We start from the raw sequence: 26,437 nt of genomic DNA on the forward strand, positions 1-26,437 counted from the left end.
CATTCGCGCAAAGGCGACAGCTTATTCTTACTGTGCCCACTGTTGCTCACACCCCAGTATTCAGCCGCCTCCCCGCCGACATCCTTCTGGGTCTCCCCGCGGCACTTCTCGGCTCCGCCGTCCTGTCTACACACTTCTACACGTCCCCTCGTCCTATTCAGGCCTCGGCCATCGCCATACTGCAAGACAGCCCCACTGCAGTGTGCCTCGAAGTGACCGACATAAACGGCCTTAACCATCGCCGAGGCAGCTCTGGGTTCTCACTTTGTCATCTCAAAGAGGAGTTTTGCAGTCAGAGGTGCCGCTCCGGAGGAATTGGAGTAAGTATCACTGGTGTGGAGGCGAAGCCCAAGACTCACTCCTCTTGTTTCTTCGGGGCCCAGGGGCCTTTCATCAGCGTGACCGTGCACTTCAAGTCTGTGTGTCACGCACGCCGGCTCTCCTTGCGGTTGTTTAATTAGGCTTTTTCGCACTTGCATGTCGCAATAATCACAGAAGAGATCCCGCTACGAGGTGCGGATGCCCGTCTTCAACTGACTCCCACTGAGAGCCAGGGCCCCCAGGGGAGGCTATAGCATTTACCCATACTTTAATAATAATAATTTAGCAATCACTTCACTTGAGGCTTGGGATAGTGTCGAATATGTGGCACGCGCACCCGCTCTAATCAAGATGTAAATGTGTTCATGAAGCCTAGTTTAATTTTAATACTTGATACGGATTCCTTGCCAGCACTACTTATTACCTATTGAATAAACACAGCAAGGCCTTGTAATCTCAGAGCAGGCGTACAGCCGTGGCCGCAGACTTGCTACCCGATGTTTGCCTATAGATCCTTGAAGACGTAAGTGACATTATTGTGAGGACTGCCTGCTGCAGCTCTCGCTGAAGTAGCGCAGGCGCTAATCGCAATAGAAATATTTATAATCATACTTTTCGTAGGCGTTCTGAAATCCTTTCCTGCTGTTTTGGTGTTTATGCAACATTGTGCCTTTTGCCCATGGCTTGTCTATGTCTAATGCACTCTAAAACAAGCTGTTAGAAGTCAGGGCTGTTAGATCTGCTCTCCATGTGTTCGTAAAACACTAGACTTGTCACACTCGTGTATGTATGTATGCTGCGGTGGTGGTGTGGGACCAATAGTTAAAATACTACATTTGTCTGTGCCTTAATAAAAAAAAAAAAAAAAAAATGAGTATACCAGCAATACTACCATGCAATGTATACCATGATTTTGTCGTACGGTTGTGCACTGTCAAGACGTAACCCGTGAGCTTCCTCACGATCATGAGCGACAAGTCGGCCTTCAATTCTTATCTTCTGTTATTGTCACTTTATTGTGTCAGAAATGTTACGTTTTTGCAGAATATCTCTAGTATATTCACAATAATGATGAAGTGACACTCACTGCATCGTTCTTTTTTCATACAAAAATGGTTACATGAATGATTCCTCTACTAAATTATCGTTGTCTCTATTGTTGTTTGCCCTCAACCAGTTGTCATTTGATAAATGAACAATGGGAACTTCATCCGTGTCGTCATCCCTGTGGAGAACTCCTCGGAATACTTCAGACTGAGTTTGTCTTTTTATTTTTTTTAATTGTATATTTTCATGTGAACACTCACTGCTGAGGTTGGGGGTCCAAATCATGTTTTGGTTGTTTTAGTGACAATGAGCTCTATGCTGTTAACACTTATGTGGGGAAATTCAAGTTAAAGGGCGCGCCAAGAAAGAGCTGTATGCTTTACTGCATTACACTGCGGCCTTCTTGTAGCCATCGTTTTGGGATTGTGGTGACATGAGGGAGAAAAGCCTTTTAATAACACATTTTTACGGATTTTTCGCCCCCTTCATACACTTTCTCGATATGCTTCCCCTTTAACTTTCTATTTTAAAAATCGGCATTCGTTTTTTTTTTTTTACTGTTGGTTGTGCTGTGACCAGGGCCACATTTCACGGTGTTTAGAATTGAAATATTTCCACTGCTCTGCGACAAGCTTCAGTTATACTGTTTTAGTATTACTCCAAGATGTGTATTGAAGCCCCTTGGTAGTTAATTGGTCAACGTTCAACATGAATGCAATGCACACCAATAACAGTATCAAATCATGAAAAGATGGGGCATTTGAATACCACACAACTGCCATATCTCCGCGATATAATAACATATGTGGAATGTTCCTCACTTAAACCAAACAGGTTACACTCAGGCAGCCATGGACGGCAACATCAAAATGCATTCATAGGTAGCAGTGTGTTGGCCGACTACCCTTGCATAGCATACAATGCACTTAACCCGTTCTCGGAGTACATTATTGAAGCAAGCGGCTGTACTAATATAAACCAGCTCTAATGCTGCACACCCCAAAGCATTCAAGAGCTCTGCCGTCATCGTGGTCAGAAACGATGCCATTGGTTTCAGCCTACTTCCATTTTATCGCAACAAATAAGGCTCTTTATGAGGTTTTCAGCATGGAGTCGAAATAGCAATGTGACACAGTCCCTTCTCTTGTTGATTCTACTTTTCATGCAGGAAAGGTGATGCCTGGTTGATTATTATACCACAGAAAGCGAGGACCCGATAAACAGCTGAACCCTGGCAAGGAGGATACCTAAAATGGCGGCGCGGCAATACTCATTGAAGCGCCGAAGTCTCTCACCACCTCTCTTATTTGACATATTCTGATTAACGTCGTGCCTTTGCAGGTATCCCACAGTATTAATCCAGTAACACGGTTGTTGCACTCCCCCGATGTCTAGTACACGCCCTTGGTTTCCCCCTTTTCTCCACAACATGGATACATACCTTTGTTAAAGTATTTCAGAGTTGAGGCATAGGGCTGCATTAATGTTACCAAGGCCCAAGGTCTGTGTGCGCAATCCGTCAGACTATATTGCTAGTCTAACCATGAGGTCCACAGGCAATGCAAAACATTTCATGTCAGTAGTTATATCTTAAAATAACAGAGTGGCTTCTTCTGAAAACAGTTCAAACCATAGAAAAAGACGGACTGTAAATGTTTTTGCTTTGCATACAAACGCACAAAAGCATTTCATTAAGTTATAGGGTTTGATTTTTGCCCGCTTTGCATAATTAGCAGGGCACTTTCACACAAAGGAAGCAGCACCAGGAAATAGACAAGCAGGTTCGACTGGCAGTTCAGGAGACTGGGTGAGGGCACGGTCACTGGGACACTGCAGAGAAGTGGAATGGGGTGATAGAAACAGCTCTCCCAATTTGAGATCTCCCCCAGCCTACAATTAAGCCTGACAAAAGTGACCCTAACCCAGCCCTAGCAGACTAATTATTTATCCGGGCCCATGCAACATGGGTACCAACATTGACTAAATGTCACAGATTGCTTTAAAAACTGGTCCTGTACATATATAGTCTTTAAACCTCTTAGGTTTATTTAGAACTATACCATACCTTACAAACATATTTTCAGAGTGATAGTTTCCAGTCTTCTGAATTTCTGGAACCATCTCACCGATGTTCTGCAACAGTCCACTCAACATTTGAGGAATTTACAGTCATTCCATTCTACTGAATCATCCCCTTCATCCATCCAATCATAATTTTGTTGATCCATCTTACCCATACTTACACTTAGCCGATTGACTCAAATATCAGACCTTTCAATCACTTAAAGCAGATTTTACATTTTACAAACTCTTAAAGGTTCAGAAAACGTACTTTCCCCTTTACGTACCTTCCTCTCTTTTCTTACTTTTACACAATCACCAATTTGTACAAGGATAATTTTCCTTCCTTGTTTGTTGTCATACCAATCCTTGTAAGCTTTGTTTAGATAATGCTCATCTTTCTTACATTCTCGGGAGACCATTCTACTAGCTTAGCAACAGGCAACCAAGCCTGCTAATAGGTTCACGCCCACTAATGAGAATAAATGGACTTTAATCCGTACTATTGCTAGGCGTAATCCTATAAAACCATATCGTTTTCCTAATCTCAGTTTCCCATAGCTATTTGTATGGACCCTTTTATTACACGGTTCCACCATTACAAAGCATTCCACCGAACCATTGCCTTTAGAATGATACGTTGAGGTGGTTTTATGAATGATGCCATTCCTCTTCAAACAGTACATTTTCTCATCTATGTGGTCTGCCTATGAGACAAAACAAGCTGCAAGTGGGGGGTGTTACTGGGAAAATGAGTTGCATCGACAACTTCTCGTGGTAGTGCTGTCAACCCCGTGGTGTGGCACACCTTTTCCCCTTTTTTCCCCAGTTGAAGAATTCTTACCGCTCATATATGAGCTGCACTATGTAAGAGTTACCCTGACATCTTGAGGGAGAATCTGCGGCCTGCCGCTTGGGTGATTTGTCCCCTCGCCCTCTCTCGCCTCAGCGCTGCTGCATACTCTCGGCCCCTCCCTTCTCCTGCCCCCCCCCCCCCACCCTACGCTCCTTTCCGGGTTAAGTGAGACCCTCGGGGTCCCAGCGTCAATTTCTTTTGGAGGATGCCCAGGTGAGTCAGCAACTAAATTCTTGATCTTTAGCAGCAACAATTTAGTTTGTGTTGAGAGCTCCGTAACGGAGCCAATAATAATTATTGAAATAATGCTGTATTAGAAATCGTAGCCGTCTTTCATTGAAGTGTGTGTGTGGGTGGCTCTGTGTGTGTGTGTGTGTGTGGGTGGCTCTGTGTGTGTGTGGGAGGCTCTGTGTGTGGAAGGCTCTGTGTGTGTGGGGGAGGCTCTGTGTGTGTGGGAGGCTCTGTGTATGTGTGTGGGTGGCTCTGTGTGTGTGGCTTTTTTTGTAGGTGGCTCTGCGTGGTGGCTCTGTCTGTGTGTGGGTAACTCTGTGTGTGTAGGTGGCTCTGTGGGTTGCTCTATTTGTGTGTGGGTTGCTCTATGTGGGTGGCTCTGTGTGTGTGGGTGGCTTTGTGTCTGTGGCTCTGTGTGTGGATGCAAATGCAATAGGTCTCGCATTTGAGAGTGATTAAGCGATTGACATTGTAAATAACAATGCCGTTTCTTTAAATGTTTTAAAAACAAAAACATAAACAAAAATAATGTCATGAGCAATGCCAATAGCTCTAACTTTAACAATGCCGAGACCATTGCATTGTAAATGCTTGTTCTAACTATGCTACTGATGCAAGACCATACATCGTTATATAATGATTACAAAAATACAATTAGTTGTAAAATCACAGGAAGTTGTGGAGTTCCTCCGTGGTATTGAGTCCTCTTGGGGCCTTACTGTCAAGCTCAATTATCATGCAAGTTTCCAATTGTCTCAGCATGCGTTCTCTGTTGCCCCACATCGCAATACAGGAATCACATTTATCACATAGTAAGTCAGGCATTTGAGATTGTTATTGTGCTCAGTCTTAAAATGACGTGCCACTAGATAGGTGCCATTATTGTTTACAATTGCCCTTAAATGTTGCAGTATGTGTACGTGCACTTGCAGCTTGGTACTACCAATATAGTTCAAGCCGCAAGTACACATAAGAACATACACTGCATATTCAGTGCGGCAAGAATAATGACCCTTAATTGGTATACTCCTGGGACTAAAAGGTGTATCGTAATGGGTCTTGTAAATGCCAAATTTACAGTTTATACATGACGTACATTTGCAGAAGCCATGTTTTGGTTGGAGCCATGTCACAGTGGATGTTATATCTGGGCTATTTTTTTTACCAACTATGACCTCAGACACTGCCCGTCTGAAGGTGACTGTTGGTTTGGAAGTTAAAGAAGGGGCAAAAGTATATGCCAATTTTTGTTGATGATTGCTTTTAATTGCCTTTGTTGCCTGCTATATGTTGTGATTAAGTGAGGGGTGACACATTGTTTATCTTTATTAGTGGTGTTAGACTCGGGTGATTGATCTATTTTGTTCTTATTTCTATCACTTTCCAGTGAGGATTGCCTGATTATTAAATCTGCTTCTTCACTGGCTTCTTTCAGTATGACTTCATTATATCCTCGTACTCTAAATCTCAATAATGTTTCTTGTGTGCACTTATTCAACTCATCCCTAGTGCTACATATCCTTTTTAATCTCCGGAGTTCCCCATAAGAGATACTTCTGATCAAATGGTTTAGATGTGAACTCGTAGCATGTAGAGTAGCGTTTCCTGCTGTAGGCCTCCTGTGTAAAGTAGATTCCAGTCTACCTCCAGCCACATATACCATGGTGTCTAAAAATGCTATGCTTTGATGACTAATATGTGATGTATATTTCAGATTGATATTATTGATGTTAATTACGGAAATGAAGGTTTCAGCACTATGTTGATCTCCCTTCCATACTAAAAAAACATTGTCAATAAATCGTAGCCACTATAATACATGGGTGGTAAACATTCTAGCATAGGTTCCTCTTAGAACCTGTTCCTCCCACCAACCCACGTGCAAGCACGCTTAGCTGGGGGAGAAACAGGCTCCCATTGCTACTCCACGTTTTTGTATATACAGGTCTTTACTGAACATGAAGAAATTATTGACTAGGTACCATTTAGTCAATTTCGGAAGCATTAAATTAGGATTATGAAATGTCAAGGGCCTAGTATCCAAATAATGTTTGCTCGGTAGTTAGACCTACATGGTGATCAATGATCGTGTAGAGCGATTATATGTGCAATGTTATTAAAAGTAGATCATCATTCCATTGTATATGGCGAATCTGGTTTAAAAAATCACTCATATCCCTTACATAAGAAGGGAGGGTCCGCACGTGACTTTGAAGAAAGTAATTAATATATTGACTTATATGTTCACTTATTCCTCCAATGGGCGATATAATAGGTCTGTCTGGCGTTGGAATTACCTCTTTATGGATTTTCGGGATAAGATTTAATGTCAGGATCACCGGAAAATAATTTTGCATGAATTTGTTTTCTTGACTAGATATTAGACCTTGTCTTTTCCATGCATGCAAGTCTTTTTTCAATGTCTCAATTGCCTTTTTGTACTTAGTCATAGTTGTTTTCTCATAGCATTCAATATTGTTGAGTTGCTTTTGTGCTTCCCGAATATACTCCTTGCGGGGCCAAATAACATTCCCACCCTTATCGGATTTGTTTATTATGATTTCTTGATTATTTTTGAGTTTTTTTATCATGTTCTCATATTGTTTATTCCTATATATAGGAGACCGTAATCTCCTGAGGCGGAAGCCGGGAGAACGATCACTTGCAGCTCTTAACATTTGTGTGTGAAAGTGTGCTTTTAATTTATCGATTCTTCTCCCTGGGCACTTATTATTTGTTTCTCACTCATAGGGCATCCCCCGCACAGCGGATTTATCGCTGCCATGGGTTACAACATAATTATCTTGCCGCCATTCCCTGGGACTCCCCAGGCCACGCCCACTATTGTCGGCCACGCCCCCCCCCAACATCTCCATTCATCTATAAAACATGTGTACTTATCGGACGCGCAGCAGACGAGCGCAGCGGGGGCGCCGTCTGCGCGCCGAAGGCGCGCCTAAGGCAAGCCCATCTGCGCCCTACCGCGCCGGGACCTGGCCCAGGGCCACCCCCCCTGGCCCATTCGTCCCTGAGACCCCCATAGCCCCTACCTTGATCAAATATACCTCCTCTCAACTTCGAGAACTTAACCCTTCGGCCAACCTACCGCACTCTATACCACAATTTTTATATACGGACCCTCTGATAGGTCCTTACAAATGCCCTGCTTGTATTATGTGAAGAGAGACACAATGGTTCTAAATGGCCTAAAAGGTCCAGGATAGGAAAACCTTTAAAAGGTAAACGTTTAAATAAAGGTTTTTTAAAATAAATTTTGAAAAGAGAGAGTGATAGTTAATATAGAACAGGGACAAGAAGGTCAAGGTATAACAGATATTTATTATACAATGAAATAAATTCAGATGCTCACATATTCAGTGACAGTAAGCGTGACAAAAACGGTGAAAGTGAACTTTAAAAGAAAACATCGCATTGACAACAGGAATTGAACCACTTTCTTTTAGACTTAATATGAGGGGTTCATGTTGTGAGCGGTCGACGACGTTTCGAACTCAGTTAGTTGAGTTCATCTTCAGGACAAAAATGAGCATCTATAATTGTCGGTGTAGATATAAGGTAGAATTTTTACTGATCACGAGAGAATCAAATGCAAGTTACTGCTTCAAAGTAGGGCCCTTTGTCATTGCAGGAGGCTTGGGAAACGATCTTAAATCATTTTAACGGGACCTCAGGGATTCAGGTGCCGGGCGGATTTAGTAATTTGTACGGTCAGATTGCAATGAATGCGAGCCTCCCGGTAAACAAGTCCTGTTCAAGTGCTGAAACTGCTTGTATTAACCACACTCCTCCTGATAATACCCCTAAACAGGTTCTAGCAGCACTCATTAATGTGCGCTCCCTCCCAAAACACAAACTCGATATCCTCGAGTTCATTGTGTCACACAATGTCGATTTATTGTTCATCACCGAGACTTGGGGTGACAATTCCTCTGGCCCTGACTTCAAAGCAGCCCTCCCTGAAAGTTACTGTGTTCACAGATTGGATAGAACCAAAAAAAAGGGTGGCGGTATAGCCATCATCTATAGAAACCACTATAAAATCAAAACCACTGCTCTTAATTACAGAGACTGTGAAGCTTTTTCCTTCTCTATCAGCCTCTCCGGCAATCAGTCATTTGCTGGCACTTTGCTCTACCGCCCTCCTGGCCCTAGATCTAACTTCCTTAATAGCCTTAACAACTTAATCGAAGTTACAGCTGGAGCTCCTCAATATACCATATTAGGACAAGGATACTATTGCCCTTATTAGTGATCTTTCAGCAGTAGGACTTCATCAAATTGTCACCCAGCCTACCCATAAAGCAGGTCACACCCTTGATGGGATATTCACCAATAACCTTGACATTCTGATTTCCCCTCCTATTCCCCTTATTTGGACAGATCATTCAGCAGTCTGTTTTTCTATTAAAACCAAGTCCCCTTCATCTCAAAACGGACTAACCTCACCTATCTCAACACGAGACTGGAAAAACATCGATATCTCTCATCTTGCTTCTATACTGACCGATGGCATCAATACAATGGAACCGGATCCGTCACTAGCTTCTAGTAACTACCTCAACATCCTGGATACGGCATGCTCCAAATTGGCACCTCCCAAAACCTCTCATCGCAATAGAAAATCTCCTTCTGCCCCATGGTTCTCTGAATCCCTACGTCTACAAAGACAACGTTGTAGAAATTTGGAAAGACATTGGCGCAGGCACTACAACCCTATTGACAAAATTTCATATAAAAGCGCCCTATCCAAATACAAAGACCTCATCGCCTCAGAAAAAACGATCTACTATACTTCCCAAATTAATCAGGCTCAAAACTCTGCAAGAAAATTGTTTCAAGTGGTTAATCATCTCTCAAACCCCCCTGTTCCCCCTTCTGATACGTCTCAATCCCTCTGCAACTCCCTCGCAGATTTCTTTATGGACAAAGTCACTTCTATCTTTTCAGCTTTTTTTCTTCACAAATCTTCTTCAACCAGCATAGTTAAACAATCTCCAGCCATCAACGTTTCCTCCTTCTGTAACTTCAAATCAGTCTCTGAGGAACAAGTCTCTCGTCTAATCTCCAACACCAAATCAGGATCACCCCTAGACCCATGTCCACCTTCCATCCTCAACCTCATCCCTGATGCCATCTCCCCCGCCTTGACCAACATTTGTAATACTATGTTCACTACTGGCTCATATCCCACAGTTTGGAAAATAGCCATTGTTAGAAATGGGATTTCTGGCTGGCTAGGGCTTGCGCCAAAGCCAGGCAGAAACCACCACTCTAGTCAGGGCTGGGGAGTTACACGCCAAAGATAACCCCTGCTCACCCTCTTGGTAGCTTGGCACGAGCAGTCAGGCTTATCCCGGAGGCGATGTGTAAAGCGTTTGCGCGCGCACCCAGCAACAACACCCAAGGCCCACCACAAAGGAAACTCCACACAAGGTATTATATAAAAATAGCCTTTGTATTACCAAAACACATTAGATAAAAACACACACTTTACAATGTGCCAACAGGCACGGGCAGAGTTTACAAGGGATTATATGTACAGGGGACAGGGCCACATGGACCACTGTCAGGAATTAGCACTTTGTAGAAATTAGCACTTAGAACATAGGAATAATACTTTAGAACCTAGCACATACAATCACTGTAGCACTAAATAACACATGTAGCACATGACCAGTAACTACTGGTAACAGATAAGTACCACCTACGCAACCCTAACCACCTTAGGAAAATGTCACGCAGGGAATCTGGACCTCGCTAGCACCACCTGTACTAGGAGAAAACAACCACCTAAGTATCACAATACCTGTAGGGGTAAACGCACATTACACATGATGCATCACATTCAGAGGTGTAGGGAAGGAAAACACATGATGCATAAAATACATTCAGCGGTGTAAAACAAGGCACATGATGCATCAACACACATTCAGAGGTGCAGGAAAGGAAAACACATGATGCATAAAAACACATTCAGCGGTGTAAGAACAAGGCACATGACGCATAAAAATACATTCAGAGGTGCAGGAAAGGAACAATAGCGCAAAACTCACATTAGCCACTACCTGTGGCAGTCCGTAGGCCAACTGGCCTTGTCGGGGCTAGGACACCCTGTGTCCAGCAAAGTCAGGGCGCGCCGGCGCAGGCTGCGCAAACCAGGGCGCACAAGGCACAACCTACACGTTGCAGCTGCCCACTAAGTGCTGGGCGGCTGGGAAAAGGAGCGTGGGCACCACTGTGCCCTTTCACACAAGTATGTCAGCCGTTGGAGCCTCTCCTGCACTCTAGACAAATGATGGGGCCAACGCTGGAGCCTCACCGGGCTCTGGGCATGACTAATGCCCCCAAAGCAACGTAGGAGCCATGTGGGCTCTAAACAAATACTCTGCCCCTTCGTTGGAGCCTTGTGGGCTCAAGACAACAAGAAATGCCCCCTAGAGCCTCCGGGGCTCTGCACAGCTCTGTGGGGCAAGGTGGGAGTGGCCCGCTGCCATCTGGGGCCACTCAATCACTGAGGAAATGCCCCCTTCTACCTGGGAGCCTCACGGGGCTCAGGAAACCACAATGTCCCTTTATGTTAGAGCCTCGGGGCTCTAAATCAAGAATGCCCCCGACGTTGGAGCCTCACGGGGCTCGAGAACCAACCAATGCGGGCCTTCGTTGGAGCGCACTAGCGCTCTAAGCCAGCACGCACACGGAGTCCCCCCCAGCCCTTCCGCACTCACCGGGCTGTTGCTCTGGGGACTCCCGCGTCGCCTCCTCTCTCTCTGCTCCGGGGCCGGCAATCTTCCAGGAAGGTGGGGCCTACGGGCCCCGAACACGACAGCAGCTCGTCCCAGTGTGGGGTGGGCTCCCGCCTGGGTGGGACGCTTCTCCTCCAAGTGCGAGGGCACCGGGGCGCAGGGTAGGCACCTGCCTGCTCCGGGGCCCCCAGAACCAGCCGCGAGTCCTCAGTGGGAGGCGGGGTAGGCTCCCGCCCTCCTACTTCCTGTTCCGGTTGTCTCGGCGGCCTGCCCCCGGCCCGCCTGACTTCCTGGATGTCCCGGCCCGGGCTGCAGCGGTGATTTTTAAATCTCGGCAATAAGAGGGGTAGGCTCCCTCTTGATAGCGGATGTACGGCGGGGTGGCCTCCCGCCGTAAAATAAACAAATAAGCGGGGTAGGCACCCGCAAGCACGGCAAAATAGCAGGGAATCCCTACGTCGGGGTTCCCTCGCTAATAATCGCAGCTCCGCGCTGCTGGCCACAAACAAAGCGCTCCTAGCGCTATAAATGAAAGAAAAGCGCTTCCAGGCGCTTAGGGGATAAGGCAAGTCCAGCAAAGTCTAGTAAGGTAGGCAGGGGGGCATGGCTGGGCCAGGGGCCAGCTCACTGGGCCCTCCAGGCAGGAAGGCAGTCCTAAGTGGCGGTTCCTCCTGGCCTTCAGCAGCAGCAGCCCCCCTCAGCTTGGATCCTGGAAGAGAACAACTCTGTGGGGACGCAGCCCCATTTTTATACACCTTTTCCCTTTGTTCTGGGTTCAGGGTGAGGGGAAAAACCAGTCGCAGCTGGTTGCGGAGCACCCATATGTGCTCAGCCCCTCACTCTATTCACTGGCAGGGCTAGGGTCGTCAGTCGCACCACAGGGGGCGGAGCCAGCATTGTGTGGGGAAAGCCCTGCCCTATTCAGGTCCAAGGTGCACTCCTCCCCAGCCATCAGCATGCTAATCTCACACTCACCACTGGGGCAGACCCAACCAGACTCCTGGAGCCAGGCTCACCAGCCAGCTCCAGCCAATCACACGCCAGACACACTTTACACTAATATGCTAACTCCTAGAAGTGGCACTTCCGCACATGACATAATCACGCATTATATATCATTGCGAAGCATTCGATCACACGAGTCCGCACATACCAAACTCGAGCCTGCACACCCCACGCATCAGGAACTACCAGGGACCCATTCATTCCCCAGCTACAGACCCATTGCATGTCTTCCTTTCCCTGCAAAAATATTTGAAAAAGTAATGAATATACAGCTTTCCAAATTCATTGATGAAAATAACTTACTGGACCACACTCAATTTGGATTTAGGCAGGGACACGGAACCGAGACAGGCTTAATAAAAGCAGCTGACTAAATAAGAATGACATTAGACAAAGGCGGCGCGGCAGTATTAATACTGCTTGATCTATCTGCGGCTTTCGACACGGTCGATCATGTCACTCTGATCGACCGTGTCTCAGCAATTGGCATCCAGAACAATGCCAAAGAACTTCTCGCCTCCTTTCTGGCCAATCGTTCACAGGCTGTAAAACTGGGCCCTTTCTTCTCCCACACGTTCTCCCTTCCATGCGGGGTACCACAGGGCTCCTCGCTAAGTCCGACCCTGTTTAATAGCTATGTTTCGGACTTAGCGAGGCTGATTAAGTCCTACGGCATTAGTCTCACAACCTATGCCGATGACACCCAGCTGGTTCTATCTGTACATAATGATGGACTTACATTTGCAGCAAACTTTCAAGAGGGAATGCTCGCCATCAGCTCCTGGATGTCTTCAAACTGTCTAAAATTGAACTCTGAAAAGACAGAGGTTATGATGACATTCGGGAAATTGGAACCTGCCTGGTCCCCCCTATGGTGGCCCAACGAGATGGGATCTCCACCAGAACCTGTCACTAAGGTCCGCAACCTCGGAGTCATATTCGATGACAGACTGCTCTTCCACCACCACGTCAACTCGGTAGTCTCCACCTCCTTCTTCACTCTGAAGAAAATCAAGAAGCTTCTTCCCTACCTCCCCACTTCAGCTGGTAAAACTCTGATCAGCACCCTCGTTTTTGCCAGAATGGACTATTGTAATGCCCTCCTTCTCAATGCACAGGAAAAAGTTCTTAATAGGCTTCAGTTGGTGCAAAATGCCTCAGCCAGAATCTTATTGGGCATTCCCAAGTTCACCTCCATCACTCCTCACATCCGACAGCTTCATTGGCTTCCTGTCAGGAGCCGTACACAATTTAAGGCACTGTGTATTGCCTACAAAGCCATCAACAACTCAGGCCCGCAGTTTCTTAAAGATGCCCTTCGTCCTCTCGAAAACCCCAGAACTCTTCGCTCATCCTCAGCTCATCTGCTCAATATCCAAAGCACAAGGAAAGCCTACAGGGGTGACAGATGCTTTGTGATTTCCACAGCTAGACTATGGAATTCACTCCCTTTTACCATCAAAACTGCCCCCACTCTCCTTAGTTTTAGGAAGAAATTAAAAACCTGGCTTTTCCCACATTAAGATCTGCTATAGCCATCATCTGATCAGTTAAGCGCCGAGACACCCCTGGGTATTTGCGCGCTATAAAAATTACTAAAACATAAACATATATTTCAATCTTTTTTTTACCATGAATGATTTTGCGATAAAATTCTTTCACATCCTCCGTTATTCTGTCATGAAAAATGTCTATCGCATCTTTTGGCATCATTGGCTAGAATGTGGATTTTGGCCTTGAAGGGTCTAATACCCGCACTAGGATGAATAAGATTCAGTGCTGACAGTCTGTCTTTTGTTGATTCCTGTTCTGCTTGGTCTCTTTGATCTTGGTCCATTTCATTGCTCAGTTCATGTAGAGTAAGTAATGTTTGTGCACGAGAAACGTTAAGATTTGCATTAATCGTTGTGGCATTGTTCTCTTGGTTTTCACCTAAACGTAGTTGTTTATTGCCATCTTTTATCGTGAAGAACTTTTTAAAAAAAATATATATATGTTCCATTCAGGTTCATTGTTTTCACATATATATTATTCTAAACAGTGAACATCGGCCATGCATTTTACCTATTTTGGGTGCCTATGTTTAACACAGACCTCTGCAGTGGGTGTTTACCCGACTGAGCTATCTGAGTTTGACTGAATCCTTTACATTGAATTCGTTCAGTCAGACCAGGTACTTAGAGCTGTCAGTCACCATCACCTTGTATGCAGAGGTATGACCTCGGGGTATGTTTCGAAACCAAGATGCTTAGTCTGGGGAAACCTGATTTTATCATGAAGCGCTTTAGTAGCTGCTTCCGGCTTTAGGGGACAGCCCAGCTCTGGACCTTTATCTTGAAGTGTATCTTTGTAGATATGTACGCCGGCGGGGGGGGGGGGGGGGGGGGAGGCATTTGCAATGCAATAGGTCTCGCTATTGGCATTGTAAATGACAATGCCTTTTATTCACGTTTTAAAAACCAAAACATAAATAAAAGTCATTGTCATTTATAATGCCAATAGCTCAAACTCGCGTAAATGTGATACCTATTGCATTGCAAATGCTTGTTTATAAATCCAACTGCTCAAGTGTTTGCTTGGACGTTTATTGAGTCTGAAAAATGCCATCAAAACACACATTCAACAAAACATTTGATAAGCCATCATAGTCACACACGAAGATAATATTGTGATTTAATGCATGGCCTTACCCAGTTAGCCTGTGGTCCGGGGACCCCTGCGGGTTTGCAAAACCTACTCAAGAAGTCCGTGACTGCTCATAAAATGTAATATTAACAGATTAATGAAGTGTATACAAATGAAGAAACAAAATGTAATATTTTTTTTTTTTTTTTTTTTTTTAAGGAGTTATTTTATTAAATTTAGAAAATAAACTTTTGTTGCGTCGTGACCTAGAATTCCTCAACTCTCAGCAGGACACTCTCGTCTTCTAGAACACTAACATCAGTCCTCAGCCAGAAAATCTTTCAGCTCAGGACGTCATTCTGTCCCTTGCCGACAGGGGTGCACATGCTCAGAGAGAAGAGTACCAATCAACAATGCAACTTGAGCAGTACCTGAAGTGAGATTTAACAGTATGTAATCCAGTGGCGATCAAGGCAGAATTTGTTTTCCATGCTGAACTCCCAGACTCAAAAACACAAGGGGTTGTAGCGCGTGTTGTATATTTTTTTTTTGCTGCACAGTAATTTCAAAGGAATCAATTCACACTTACACAAATGCACATAGTTCACATATACCAGGTAGTTAGAAGAACAAAGGAATCCTATTTCCATTGGTGATTCTGGGGGAGGGCAGCCACACATCTCAATTGGTGAAGCAGAAAATACCCTCACCTTGTTTTTTTACATACAAACTGGTCTGGAAAAAACACAGAATTTGGGAAGCAGATTAGGACCAGCAGCGCCAAAATAACAGATTATTTCTTCGCTTAGTCTTGCTTTCAATACCATTGCTAAACTGTGTCTGCCAGGAGGCTGTCATCCTCCCTCAACCTCATTTCCGTTTCTTGGCATGGTACATTTTATACTGTGCCAATGACAATAAACTTGAAACAATACAATGTCATTTGGAGCAAGTGCAGTAATAAAAGCAGATTCAGACACTTATCGCTAAAGATCTATGGTCGAATCCTGATCCTGAGTTTTTACTACAGTATGTGAAAGATGTCTCTGGGCCATGCCTGGATTTTCATTGCTTCACGCTTTGGGCCTATGCAAAGAGGCTGAGATCTGGTTCTCTTTTAAAACACCTTGTTTATAACTAATATACATGAAAGAACAGCATCACGTAAACCAGACGCACACATATGTCTGGTTTATGTGAAGCTGTGTACATATTGGAGGCGGTGTCCTGGTGTATTGTGGACCAAGGAGGCATCATAACTAGGTATGGGCGGTAAATTCCGTTCCGCTCGTGGAATTTGTGGAATTGGGGTAATTTCGCGCTCCACGGAAAATGCAGAATTGCCCAAAATTCAGCGTTTCGCAGCTTGGCGAATTTTTGCTTGTTCGCTTTCTCAAAATGTGTGTTCGCGAGATATTTACCCCCCACGAGCACGCAAACAGCGTTCATGAACAGGAAAAAAGCACCGCGAACAAGCAATTCCGCGTGTTTGCGGAATTTATGCGTGCTCGCAGAGATGTTTTACCGTTTTGCGTTTGCGTTTTAGCGCGACTATGCAAATTCCACCTCAAACGTCTTTGAAGAAAAACAAGATGCAAATGTCTAGGCCCTACACTAGATGGTAGGAGTATGTAGATGCTATGTATCTATGTCCACACATACTACAAACATATGTATGCAATCTGTGAATCGATGAACAATATTTTTCTCATGTCGCTTTTACTGAACTGTGGTAATAAATTGGAATTTTAACTGTGCACTGCAGTAATAAATGTATGAATCTGAATCACTACAGTTGCTCCAAACAACGCCTAATTGAGCCACATTTATTTTCACTTCCATGGTATAAAATGTGTTCTTTATATTGCATCAAAATAAATAGTTTAGTTAGAAAATAGTAACAGAAAACCTTGACCCTTCACTCCTGCAACAGCAGACACAGTTTAGGCTGGTAAAGGAAATTAAGCAGTGAACTGTTCAGGAGTACACCCATACTTACTGCGAAACAGTCTCACAGGCATGCAATCCCTAATTCACACCAATATTCAAACCCTCAAACAGTCATTCACAAACAAACGTAGTTTTGAATGGATGTATAAATATATACAGGATGTAAGTATATGGCAGCATTACATATACTTGCAAGTGAGCAGGTATTCATAGCGTACAATAATTTGCAGAATGTAGAGTAACACGAATGCTCTCTTCTCACCCCGCTCCCCCAGCTTGCACAAGGACGGTGCATATAGTCTTCTGCGAGGTTTAAATGGATTTTGTGATCCGCATCAGAAAAATTTGCATCAAAACGCCTCTATACAGCAACTAGGCTGGATGGTAACTGCCACTGTAAGGTTTTGCTTATTTTTAGTTAAAGCATTGAGAACCTCACAGAAAAGTACAATGCCATTCTTCTAAATCAGACCCAGAGCTATGTGAGGAGGGGGCGGGGCTTTGCACAGGAATATTTTTCACACCCTTTAATGGACATCGGCTGTTCAGAGCTTCCAAAGTTGAGCTTTAACCCCACTCTGTTGCAGAGGTTTCCAGCACGGCTTCCCTGCCACTGAGTGACTCCATGAAGGGAGTGAATTCTGGGTGACACATAGTGGCACCGTGCGAGTTGGCAGGTCTGCAGATATGACCATTTTAGCAGTAGTGGGGTGGAAAGCCCAGTGAATGGTGGCAAGTGGTCCCACGTCATGTGTTGCACCTTCATCCAGGCCTGGCCTTGTATCCAACAGCACTCTGCATTCTTGAATTTGTACCATTGCAGGCAGGAGATAAAAAAAAAAAAAACACAAAGAAACAGGGCTGGCTGAAGGTGTCATTGAAAAGCAAGGCTATGGACTTTTGGTGGGTGCCAGATGTAGGGTTCTTGGGGTTGAATGCAGCGTTACCTAACAACACTCATCTGGAGTGAAGCCCACAGGTCTCTTTAGTAGGCGCTTAAGCCAATCAACTAGCTACAAATTAGCGCAAAAATAAAGAAAGAATGCATTTCACGTAATACAATTTCCACAAAACCTTGCAATAGATGCAACGGCGTGCCGCTAAATTTCCATTTCTATGCAACAACATTTTAAAATCCGGGAGTGGTCTTCGTAGATAAACACATATATGCACCACCTTTTTTATATTTATACACAACTATTATGACAAACTATCATGTAGCCTCCTGCACACAGTAAACCTGACCAGTGCGTTCAATATGCATTTGTGCCCTCGAACCCACTGCTGCACTTTTGTCAGACTGATATGAACAAACGTATCTATATAACCACGTAAACTCATACATTTTGGAATATAATCACGATTCTTGCATTCACGCGTTTATGCAACTTCCTGGAAAGGCCTACGCTCACATTACCTGCAATAATACATACATTAACATACACACAGTCCTATGCTTTTAAACTTAAAATGGAGACACACGTTTTCTTTAACACCACATCTCCCATCCACAGTCAAGGATTACACTGCCTTCCTATAAATCGGATTTAACATCGGACCCTGTGGTAGCGGCGGATTGCTGTGCAGGGGCCAGTTTAAATTCTTCTGGAACTGCGGCCCCAGCGGAGCTCTTCTTATAACAAGCATTTACAATGCAATGGTCTCGGCATTGGTAAAGTTAGAGCTATTGGCATTGCTCATGACATTATTTTTGTTTATGTTTTTGTTTTTAAAACATTTAAAGAAACGGCATTGTCATGAGCAATGCCAATAGCTCTAACTTTAAGAATGCCGAGACCGTTGCATTGTAAATGCTTGTTAGTTGGAATCAAACAGTTTAGTCAAAACATGAAAATAAATGCTATGTGCAGCGCTACCAGCAATATATACCAAAGTTGCGACCTGCCTAAACCCCCCAGTCATGACACTCAGTGTTTTAAGTTCACACATACGTATTTGCAAACCAATACATCTGGGTGGAGATAGACTGCTTCACCAAAGCCATGTTACTTTCTATGTGCGTTCAAATTCCAGTACGCCTCTTGTATTAGTCCAGTGTAGCCACACCAGATACAACTGCACTCTAGGCGACACATGATGTCCATTCCAACAACGTATTCCATCCAAGATCAAGCACACAGATACCCAGTAGCGCGGTCTAAGGTTCCTTACCCTGCAATTTTGTTGCGGAGCTTCTTACTGGGGATGATGGCGATTTCCTCGCACACTCGCTTGTTGGTGTGGAAGTCATTGCCCAGCCGGGTGTAGTACTTCTCGATGATGACCCGGGCGGCCTTTTTCACGGTCTTAGTCCTCACTAAACTCGTGGAAATTCAAGTGAAAGTATTGAGATGCGGCTATCTGTGCAACCGAGCTGCCCGATACCCTTACTGGGGCAGGCACGTGTTACGGACATTACGAGGATATCACTCACGTGTGGTTTTAGAAAATAAGAACTCAATATATTATTAAGCAAAATAGCCCTGTTTTAATGTAAGAGTCCACAAGAAATGATCACACTGTCTAAAAGTCAAACATTCGCAAGAGGTTCAATGTAAACATTACCAAGATTGCCAAATAAACCATATATTGCAGTATATGGCGCTGAAGAGGAGGGGCATGGGACATCCGTCACAAAACCAGTAAATGGAACAGTCATTTAGGTACAGGCATAAGTCCACAAACCCAGTACTTATTTTTATTATCAATGTAACCACCGGGGCTAAGGGATACATTGCAAAACAAATCAATGTAATGACGACCAAATCAACATACACGAAAAATTAAAGCACCGACTGTATTTCTCACAATAAATAGGACGAACGGCACCATAAAAAATAAATATAGACCAACATTCACTGTCCCAAATTGAGTGTAGATGATTTCACTCACAGAACGACACTGAAACTGGAAAAACACTAACACACCCATTTGAAAACAAACCGGAGCACAAAAAAAAAAAAAAAAAAAAAAAAAAAAAAAACACCGGACATCAGACCGCTCACTTCCGCACGGGTACCCAAGGTAGAGAGAGGGTCACAGGTTATAGGTACCAAGCTCACCAACCACTCGATCAAATCATATCACTGTTAACGGGAGATTATCCTATAGAACTGGCACCAGGATTTTCGACACGTTTACTTTCCTGTCATTTTCCGAAAGAAGAACGGGTCTCTTCTCATTCATAACCACGAGGAGGAGATTTCCCCTCGGGGCATATACGCCCAGCATTAGTTTCAAGCACTACATTCCCATATTGAGTTGTCATAGGCGCATTGAAGCGATCGTGGTGTATTTAGGCACTGTGTCGCACACAGTCTCAGCCGTGTGCCTCCCTCCCTAATTCCCCTGAACCCCCACGCATGGGATCTCACCTGTATATCCCAGCAGAGCTGCCAATATGACCAGCAGGACCCCCAGGGATGTGCTGGGAATGAGGGGCGTGGCTCTGGAGGAGCTGTATGACGTCACTTTCCGGCAGGAGTGAGCCTGGAAGAACAGCAGACAGTCATGATGCAGTGATAAATAAAACACGCCTGCCAGGTTCCCTCTTTAGGAGGGAATCTGGAAACAGACTGGCAGACATGAAATGATAACTTGCACTCACACCAGCCCCTCTCCCATCTGGAGAAGAGCCGGAGACACACAAAAGACATCCGTGACAAACACACACCTGTTCCTTTTAGATCTCCCCAGCACGGCAGTTAACCCAGGAAACACCGGTTCACTTTATTATTCTACTGATGATCGGTTACAGGTGAGGTACTGCGAGAAAGCGCCCTTCATGGCTGTATTCAGATATGAGCTGAGCTATAGGGGACCCAAGTCTTCCCGAGACGCTTCGGCCTCAGAAGGCCGGTAGAGCTGAAACAGTCGCGAAGATAGCATGTTACGGACTCCCGCCAGCTCTACCAGGACCCGGCTCCCGTAAACCCAGGGCTTTAAGTGGGCAGGGCCTCGCCGGTGCCGAGTCCCGGCAGTGTATTTAAATGGGGCCCTATGGGGCTCGATTATGCGCCTTGCGCAGGTGGTCCGTTTTTACCGGACTGTAAGGGGGCCCATCGACGTGCGCGTGCTCACTTCTCACTAGCAGAGAAGTTACGGCATCACGTAATGCCAGATAAGCGTTGATGGGGAAGGTAAATCCTTTTAAAAAGTAAAATTTTCGCTTAAGATTTCCCTTTTCTTTCTGAAACACGGGAATAATATTATTCACAAGCCACAGTTGCTGCTCATTTATCTTATGCAACTAACAGCCATTGACAAAGCCAATAGTCCTGACTTGTAGGTATGAGGTTACTTGTTGCATCATACATCTCGATGCAATAACAGAAAAAGCAAAATACAAGTTGGGCGGCACACAATGTTTAGCACAGATTTTTCGCCTACGTGTTTTAGGCCACTCCCTTAAATTACACTGGCCTCGCCCCTCTAAGAGCCCCCCCCCCCACCAGTTTTTTCATTCCACTTAAAGCCCTGCGTAACCCCATCGTAATCGGTTTTCCTTACCGGACTGTAAGGGGGCCCATCGACGTGCGCGTGCTCACTTCTCACTAGCAGAGAAGTTACGGCATCACGTAATGCCAGATAAGCGTTGATGGGGGAAGGTAAATCCTTTTAAAAAGTAAAATTTTCGCTTAAGATTTCCCTTTTCTTTCTGAAACACGGGAATAATATTATTCACAAGCCACAGTTGCTGCTCATTTATCTTATGCAACTAACAGCCATTGACAAAGCCAATAGTCCTGACTTGTAGGTATGAGGTTACTTGTTGCATCATACATCTCGATGCAATAACAGAAAAAGCAAAATACAAGTTGGGCGGCACACAATGTTTAGCACAGATTTTTCGCCTACGTGTTTTCGGCCACTCCCTTAAATTACACTGGCCTCGCCCCTCTAAGAGCCCCCCCCACCAGTTTTTTCATTCCACTTAAAGCCCTGCGTAACCCCATCGTAATCGGTTTTCTTGGGCCTCAGAAAACAACAACACCCAAATGCTACCTAAACAACTTATCTAAACAGAGCCCAGGACCCTCAATCCACACAGCGCTTGCTGACCTCAATTGGATTTTAGCGCCATTTAAACGAAGCAGTATGGGTCCTACCTGCAGAGATGGACAGGATTCCAATGGAATAGTGAAGGGGCTCCGGTGCCTTCCCTGGCTCCGGCATCCTGCGGCTGGAGTAGACCTGGAGCGAGTCTTGAGGGCGGACTGAATCCGCAGTGATTCTGTTTTGAATCCGCAGTGAGTCCGGAGTCTGGGTTGATGAGCCTGGAGTGTGGGGGCCGATCCCGGAGTAAGTCCGTAGTATGCGCTGAATCCGGAGTGGCGAACGAAGACCGTGAACGATTTATATACTTAAAACAAGGAGATCAGGTGAGGGAGCAACGCCGGGACACCACCGCCTTTCTCCGAGGCACAGCAGAAAATGCCTCGGAGAAAGGGAGTGTCCTTTTCGGATTGGGGGGCGTGTTTTGCTGTTGTCTCCTCCCTGAGACTTCTCGCAAAAAACACGCCCCCCGATCCGAAAAGGACGGGGCTTCAACGGAGTGACTGGACCTCTTCTCCAGTGGCTGGCCAGCATTTAAGAGGCCAGCCAATGGAGAACAGGAGAGAAGAGGGGCGGGTGCAAGCCCCTCTTCTCAAAGTCACTCAAACTCATTAAATCTCGGAGCGAGACTGCGCAAGCGCAGCCTTTCGCAGCCGAGACCTAAAAACGCAGAGTTTTCAGCAGTGCATTTATCTCGTCTCTTTTCATGTCACTCAGGGGGATTCTATCCAGCTCTTTGTACTTGTTATCAAGGAGTACAAGCTCCGGATCCGCCCCGGCAATGTGCTTCATTTCCAGGTTGTGGTACAGAGGGAGGTCCTCAGTGACGAAGGCCTTCACCTCTTTAAGGCGGTTTAACTGTCATCCACCACAGGACTCAATCTTTCCCCTCGTCAAACCCTCCAATCTCTTCCAGTCAATGTCGTAGGCGAGGGCGTGCTGGAGGAGCCCGACCAGCAGCAGCAGTACCCACGCCATGGCGGACGTGAGGTGCTAAGACTTGTACAAAATGTAATATTAAACATTTCAAAACGTTCTGTAAATGTGAAAGAATTTGAAATTGGAGGCTAAAATGTTATTATTTATTTAATAGAGTTTAATATAGCGGAAATGTGACCCAAGAGCATATCAGAGCACTTTACATATGGTCGGGGGAAAGAAACCAGTAGCGTAAAACAACAACATATTTAAGAATGATACAGGATGACTCAATGCCAAGGTGATAGAAGTGATAAACATGGGTGAAGAGAAGGCCTGTTTCTGTATTTTTGTATATTGTTTTGTGGTTCAAGTAATGGAAAATGCTTAGGCTGGGGTCCCCGGCTTCCATTAATGACTCATTGGGTGGGGTGGGGTGGGGGGGGGGTCAATGAAATGCAATAATGATTCACTAGGGGTTCCAAGGTTCCAGAAATGATTAAGTGGGGGTCTACAGGAGTCTGGCCTATCTAAAGGTGCTTTACCTGCTATTCCAAGTCATAGGATACTTTCATCAGATAAAACATACCATAATGGACGATTGCATTACATATTGACCAGGGTGAAAATAGGGATGTGTGATAATGTGCATACAGCTACCTGTCCGGTACAAATAACCATCTACCATTCGTGTGCTCTGTGCTGCTCATATGGGTTTTGGCGCTGTTCAAGGAACAGAAGCAGATGTTGTGGCAGGTGATGGGTGAGACAACCCCAGAGGGTCTTAAAAGTAAAAAAAAACCTAAAAATAAATTGCATGAGTAAATAGTGGTTTAACAATATAAATGACAAGGTGAGACTTGGCTACAAGTAAAAGTAGTTGAAACACACTGTAAGATATAATCTTAGGCCATAGCAAACAAAGTGACAAAAATTTCCTATAGTGTGTTAGTAGCATCGATAGCATAAAAACGTACTTGTGCATGTATTTTGGATGCATTGAAAGATCTGGCGCCGTACTATGGAATGTGGCGCATTTTTCTGGTTAGCACCACGCACACCGAGCAAGCAAGAAGAGTGCCCCGTATCACATTGAATGCACTGCACCCAGGGAAAATAAGGGAACATCCTCTGGTGATAACGCTGGCGCTGTATGTGCGCGAGTGCGAACTGTGTTACAGACAGGGCCGCACAGGCATCTGCGGCCCCTTCTGTAATACCAAAGTGCCCCGGGCTGTGCAAAGTGGACGCACATGCCCTATGTGTTCCCGGGGCACTTTCTATAATACGACCCTTGTTGTGTGTGTTGCCCTAAAATGAGTGCGTTTGTGTATAGGAGCCAGTGGAGCTCCCGGAGGTGTGGTGTAATATGGGTTCTCTGTGGGAGGTTGACAATTGTGGCGCAGTGGAGAAGCCGACAGGGACAGTGTTCTAGGAATCAGTGGGTTTTATTGGGGTTAACAGGCTAGCAGAATGGGTTCAGCACACAGTACAACAAAAGTCAGGATCTCCAGGGTCTTGGTGGGACGTCGCCTTTGATTCTCTCCTCCTTTCTTCAGAAGCGTCCAGTGTCCCGAAAGACCAGTGAAGCTCCACGAGGTTTGCCAACGTTCAGAACATAAAATTGAAAAAGAACAAAAAAAACAACCCAAAAGGAGATGATCCTGTCGGTATACAAAATGATAGGGATCAGGGAGTGAAGGGAGTAATCACCCAGAACCAACACCAGTGAGTGTGCGCAGCCTTCGCGCTCGCAAGAACGGCCCACTTAGGCAGTTAATTCCCTCCACCCAGGCCGGGTTTTGTAGCCCCAACTTCCCTTCCCCATGCAGTCCCTATGCTGGTCCGTACCTTGTTTAGCCACATCCCTCCTAGGATGCGGCCGGCTTCTTCGCGGTACCGGATAAGGGTCGTGGCGGGCGAAGGTGACCTCCTCTCCCGGTCCCGGCACCGTGTTACTTGTGCCCTCTGTCCCTAGCAGGAACGACCAACAACAAACCCGGGGATATGTAGAAGGTCTCGGTGGGTCTCTCGTTCTTTTCCTGCTTCGCTCTCATCGTCCTGGGGCTTCCCGGAGAGAACGCTTCCTGAACGTCACTTCCGGCTTTATCCAGGCCGGATCCCTCGACACGGTCACATGACCGGGGAAAGAGCACGTTGGAGGTGCGCTCTTAAAGGGGTAGAACCAGCTGTCCTCGGAGGAAGGAGCCTGGAAGCAAAGGAGGGGACAGGGAGAGAGGTAAGGGAAGTCCGGTTCCAGTTCCGAGGATGAAGTGTTATTCCAGGGAGGTAGCGCTTACTCACAACAATGAATCTGGCTTTTGAGTTCTGGATGGTTTGAAGTCTCCTAGTGAGTTATTTGGGAAACCCGGCGTAGAAGGTGTTTTCATAGCTCAACCTGTTGGTGACTAGAGTGTGAGTGACAGTTTTCCGAGTGTTGCTTGGGAGCCATTTGAGGATCTTACTCAGCACCTTGAAGGTGTGGAAGCAGGATGCAATGGACTTGCGCGTGACTTGCGCGGTCATGTCCAGTTTGCTTTTAATGACTATTCTGCGGTTCCTGGCATATGTGCTGGGTGGGGGTCTAAATTTGTCCAGCCACAAGTTGGAGTCCCATATGAGGGGCTTTTGCAAGATCACTATTCTATCTTGCCTGTGTTGAGCTTGAGACAGTTGGCTGAGTGATTGTAGGTTTATTGTTATGGAAAGAGAAAGGGGCTTAACATCTGACCTGGAACCAAATTAGTGTCATCCAAAAGCGGTAGCACATATAGCAGATGGAGCTGCTTTGTGGAGAGGATAGCTTTCTCAAGGGGGGGAGGGGGGGGGGGGGGCTGGAGGGGTGAGATGAAAACTGGATCCAGGTCCCGCTCAAGGAAAAGGTTGCGCCAGCTGAATCCTGGAGAATTTCTCCCTCATATACCTCCTCTCATCTTGGCATTTCATTTTAACATCCCCCACGGCGCATGCCTCCTCCCAAATGCATTGACAGAGTATGTCACCTCCTGCCTCAAGGCTGCATTGTGTGTTTTAATGATGGGGAATGGAGGCAGCCCATGCAGTTGTTTCAGTGTTTTTTTTTTAACTTTATCATTTTATTCACAACTTACAAAGGTATACGATGCAGAAAATGGTAGGTACAGTCTACATTACCTCAAGGGTAAGAAAGGATACAGATTTAATAAAACAAATGCGTATGAATCGGCATATACCCTCAACCGGTATGAACAGTGGCGGCTCCCCCATTGGGGCGTGGGGGCGTTGCCCCACTGCTTTCTCGTGGTGCGAGAAGGCAGAAACAAACAGTAAAAATTACATTTATGTTTCTGCCTTCTCACATTGCGAGAAAGCAGAAGTGCCTCTGTGCCTGGTTGGGGGCGGGGGTGGGTGGTCCTGCTCGAGGGCAGGGGGGAGTGGCTTGCCCACTGTTGTGGGTGCTGACTGTTTGGTCGGCCCAGGAGCCGACCAAACAGTCAGTACCCACAACAGTGGGTAAGCCACTCCCCCCCTGCCCTCGAGCAGACTGCCCACTCTCCCTCTTTCTCTACGCAGAGAAAATGTCCCGGCTGGGGCGCTCAATTGCTGCGCCTACCTGCATTGCGAT

General features: G+C 45.5%; 1 protein-coding gene and 1 pseudogene across 5 annotated transcripts in view; both read right to left on the reverse strand.

Annotated features, from left to right (window-relative positions):
- The window catches only part of LOC146772341 (beta-1,4-galactosyltransferase 1-like), a 298,282-nt gene that overhangs the window by 162,943 nt on the left and 108,902 nt on the right, over positions 1–26,437 (reverse strand). For 2 of the 5 annotated variants that reach the window (XM_085637911.1, XM_085637909.1), the window contains exon 2: positions 20,235–20,349. The exons of 2 other annotated variants lie outside the window; for them this stretch is intronic. In XM_085637911.1, the coding sequence (XP_085494037.1) occupies positions 20,235–20,349 (115 nt within the window). Of the gene's footprint in view, positions 1–19,032; positions 19,178–20,234; positions 20,350–26,437 lie in introns of all 5 variants that reach the window. One more of the 5 variants, XM_085637910.1, reaches the window with a different exon arrangement.
- On the reverse strand, positions 22,576–22,914 carry LOC146772342 (selenoprotein M-like; annotated as a pseudogene).

This window comes from Triturus cristatus, chromosome 12, assembly GCF_964204655.1.
Source record: "Triturus cristatus chromosome 12, aTriCri1.1, whole genome shotgun sequence".
Taxonomy (NCBI): Eukaryota; Metazoa; Chordata; class Amphibia; order Caudata; family Salamandridae; genus Triturus; species Triturus cristatus.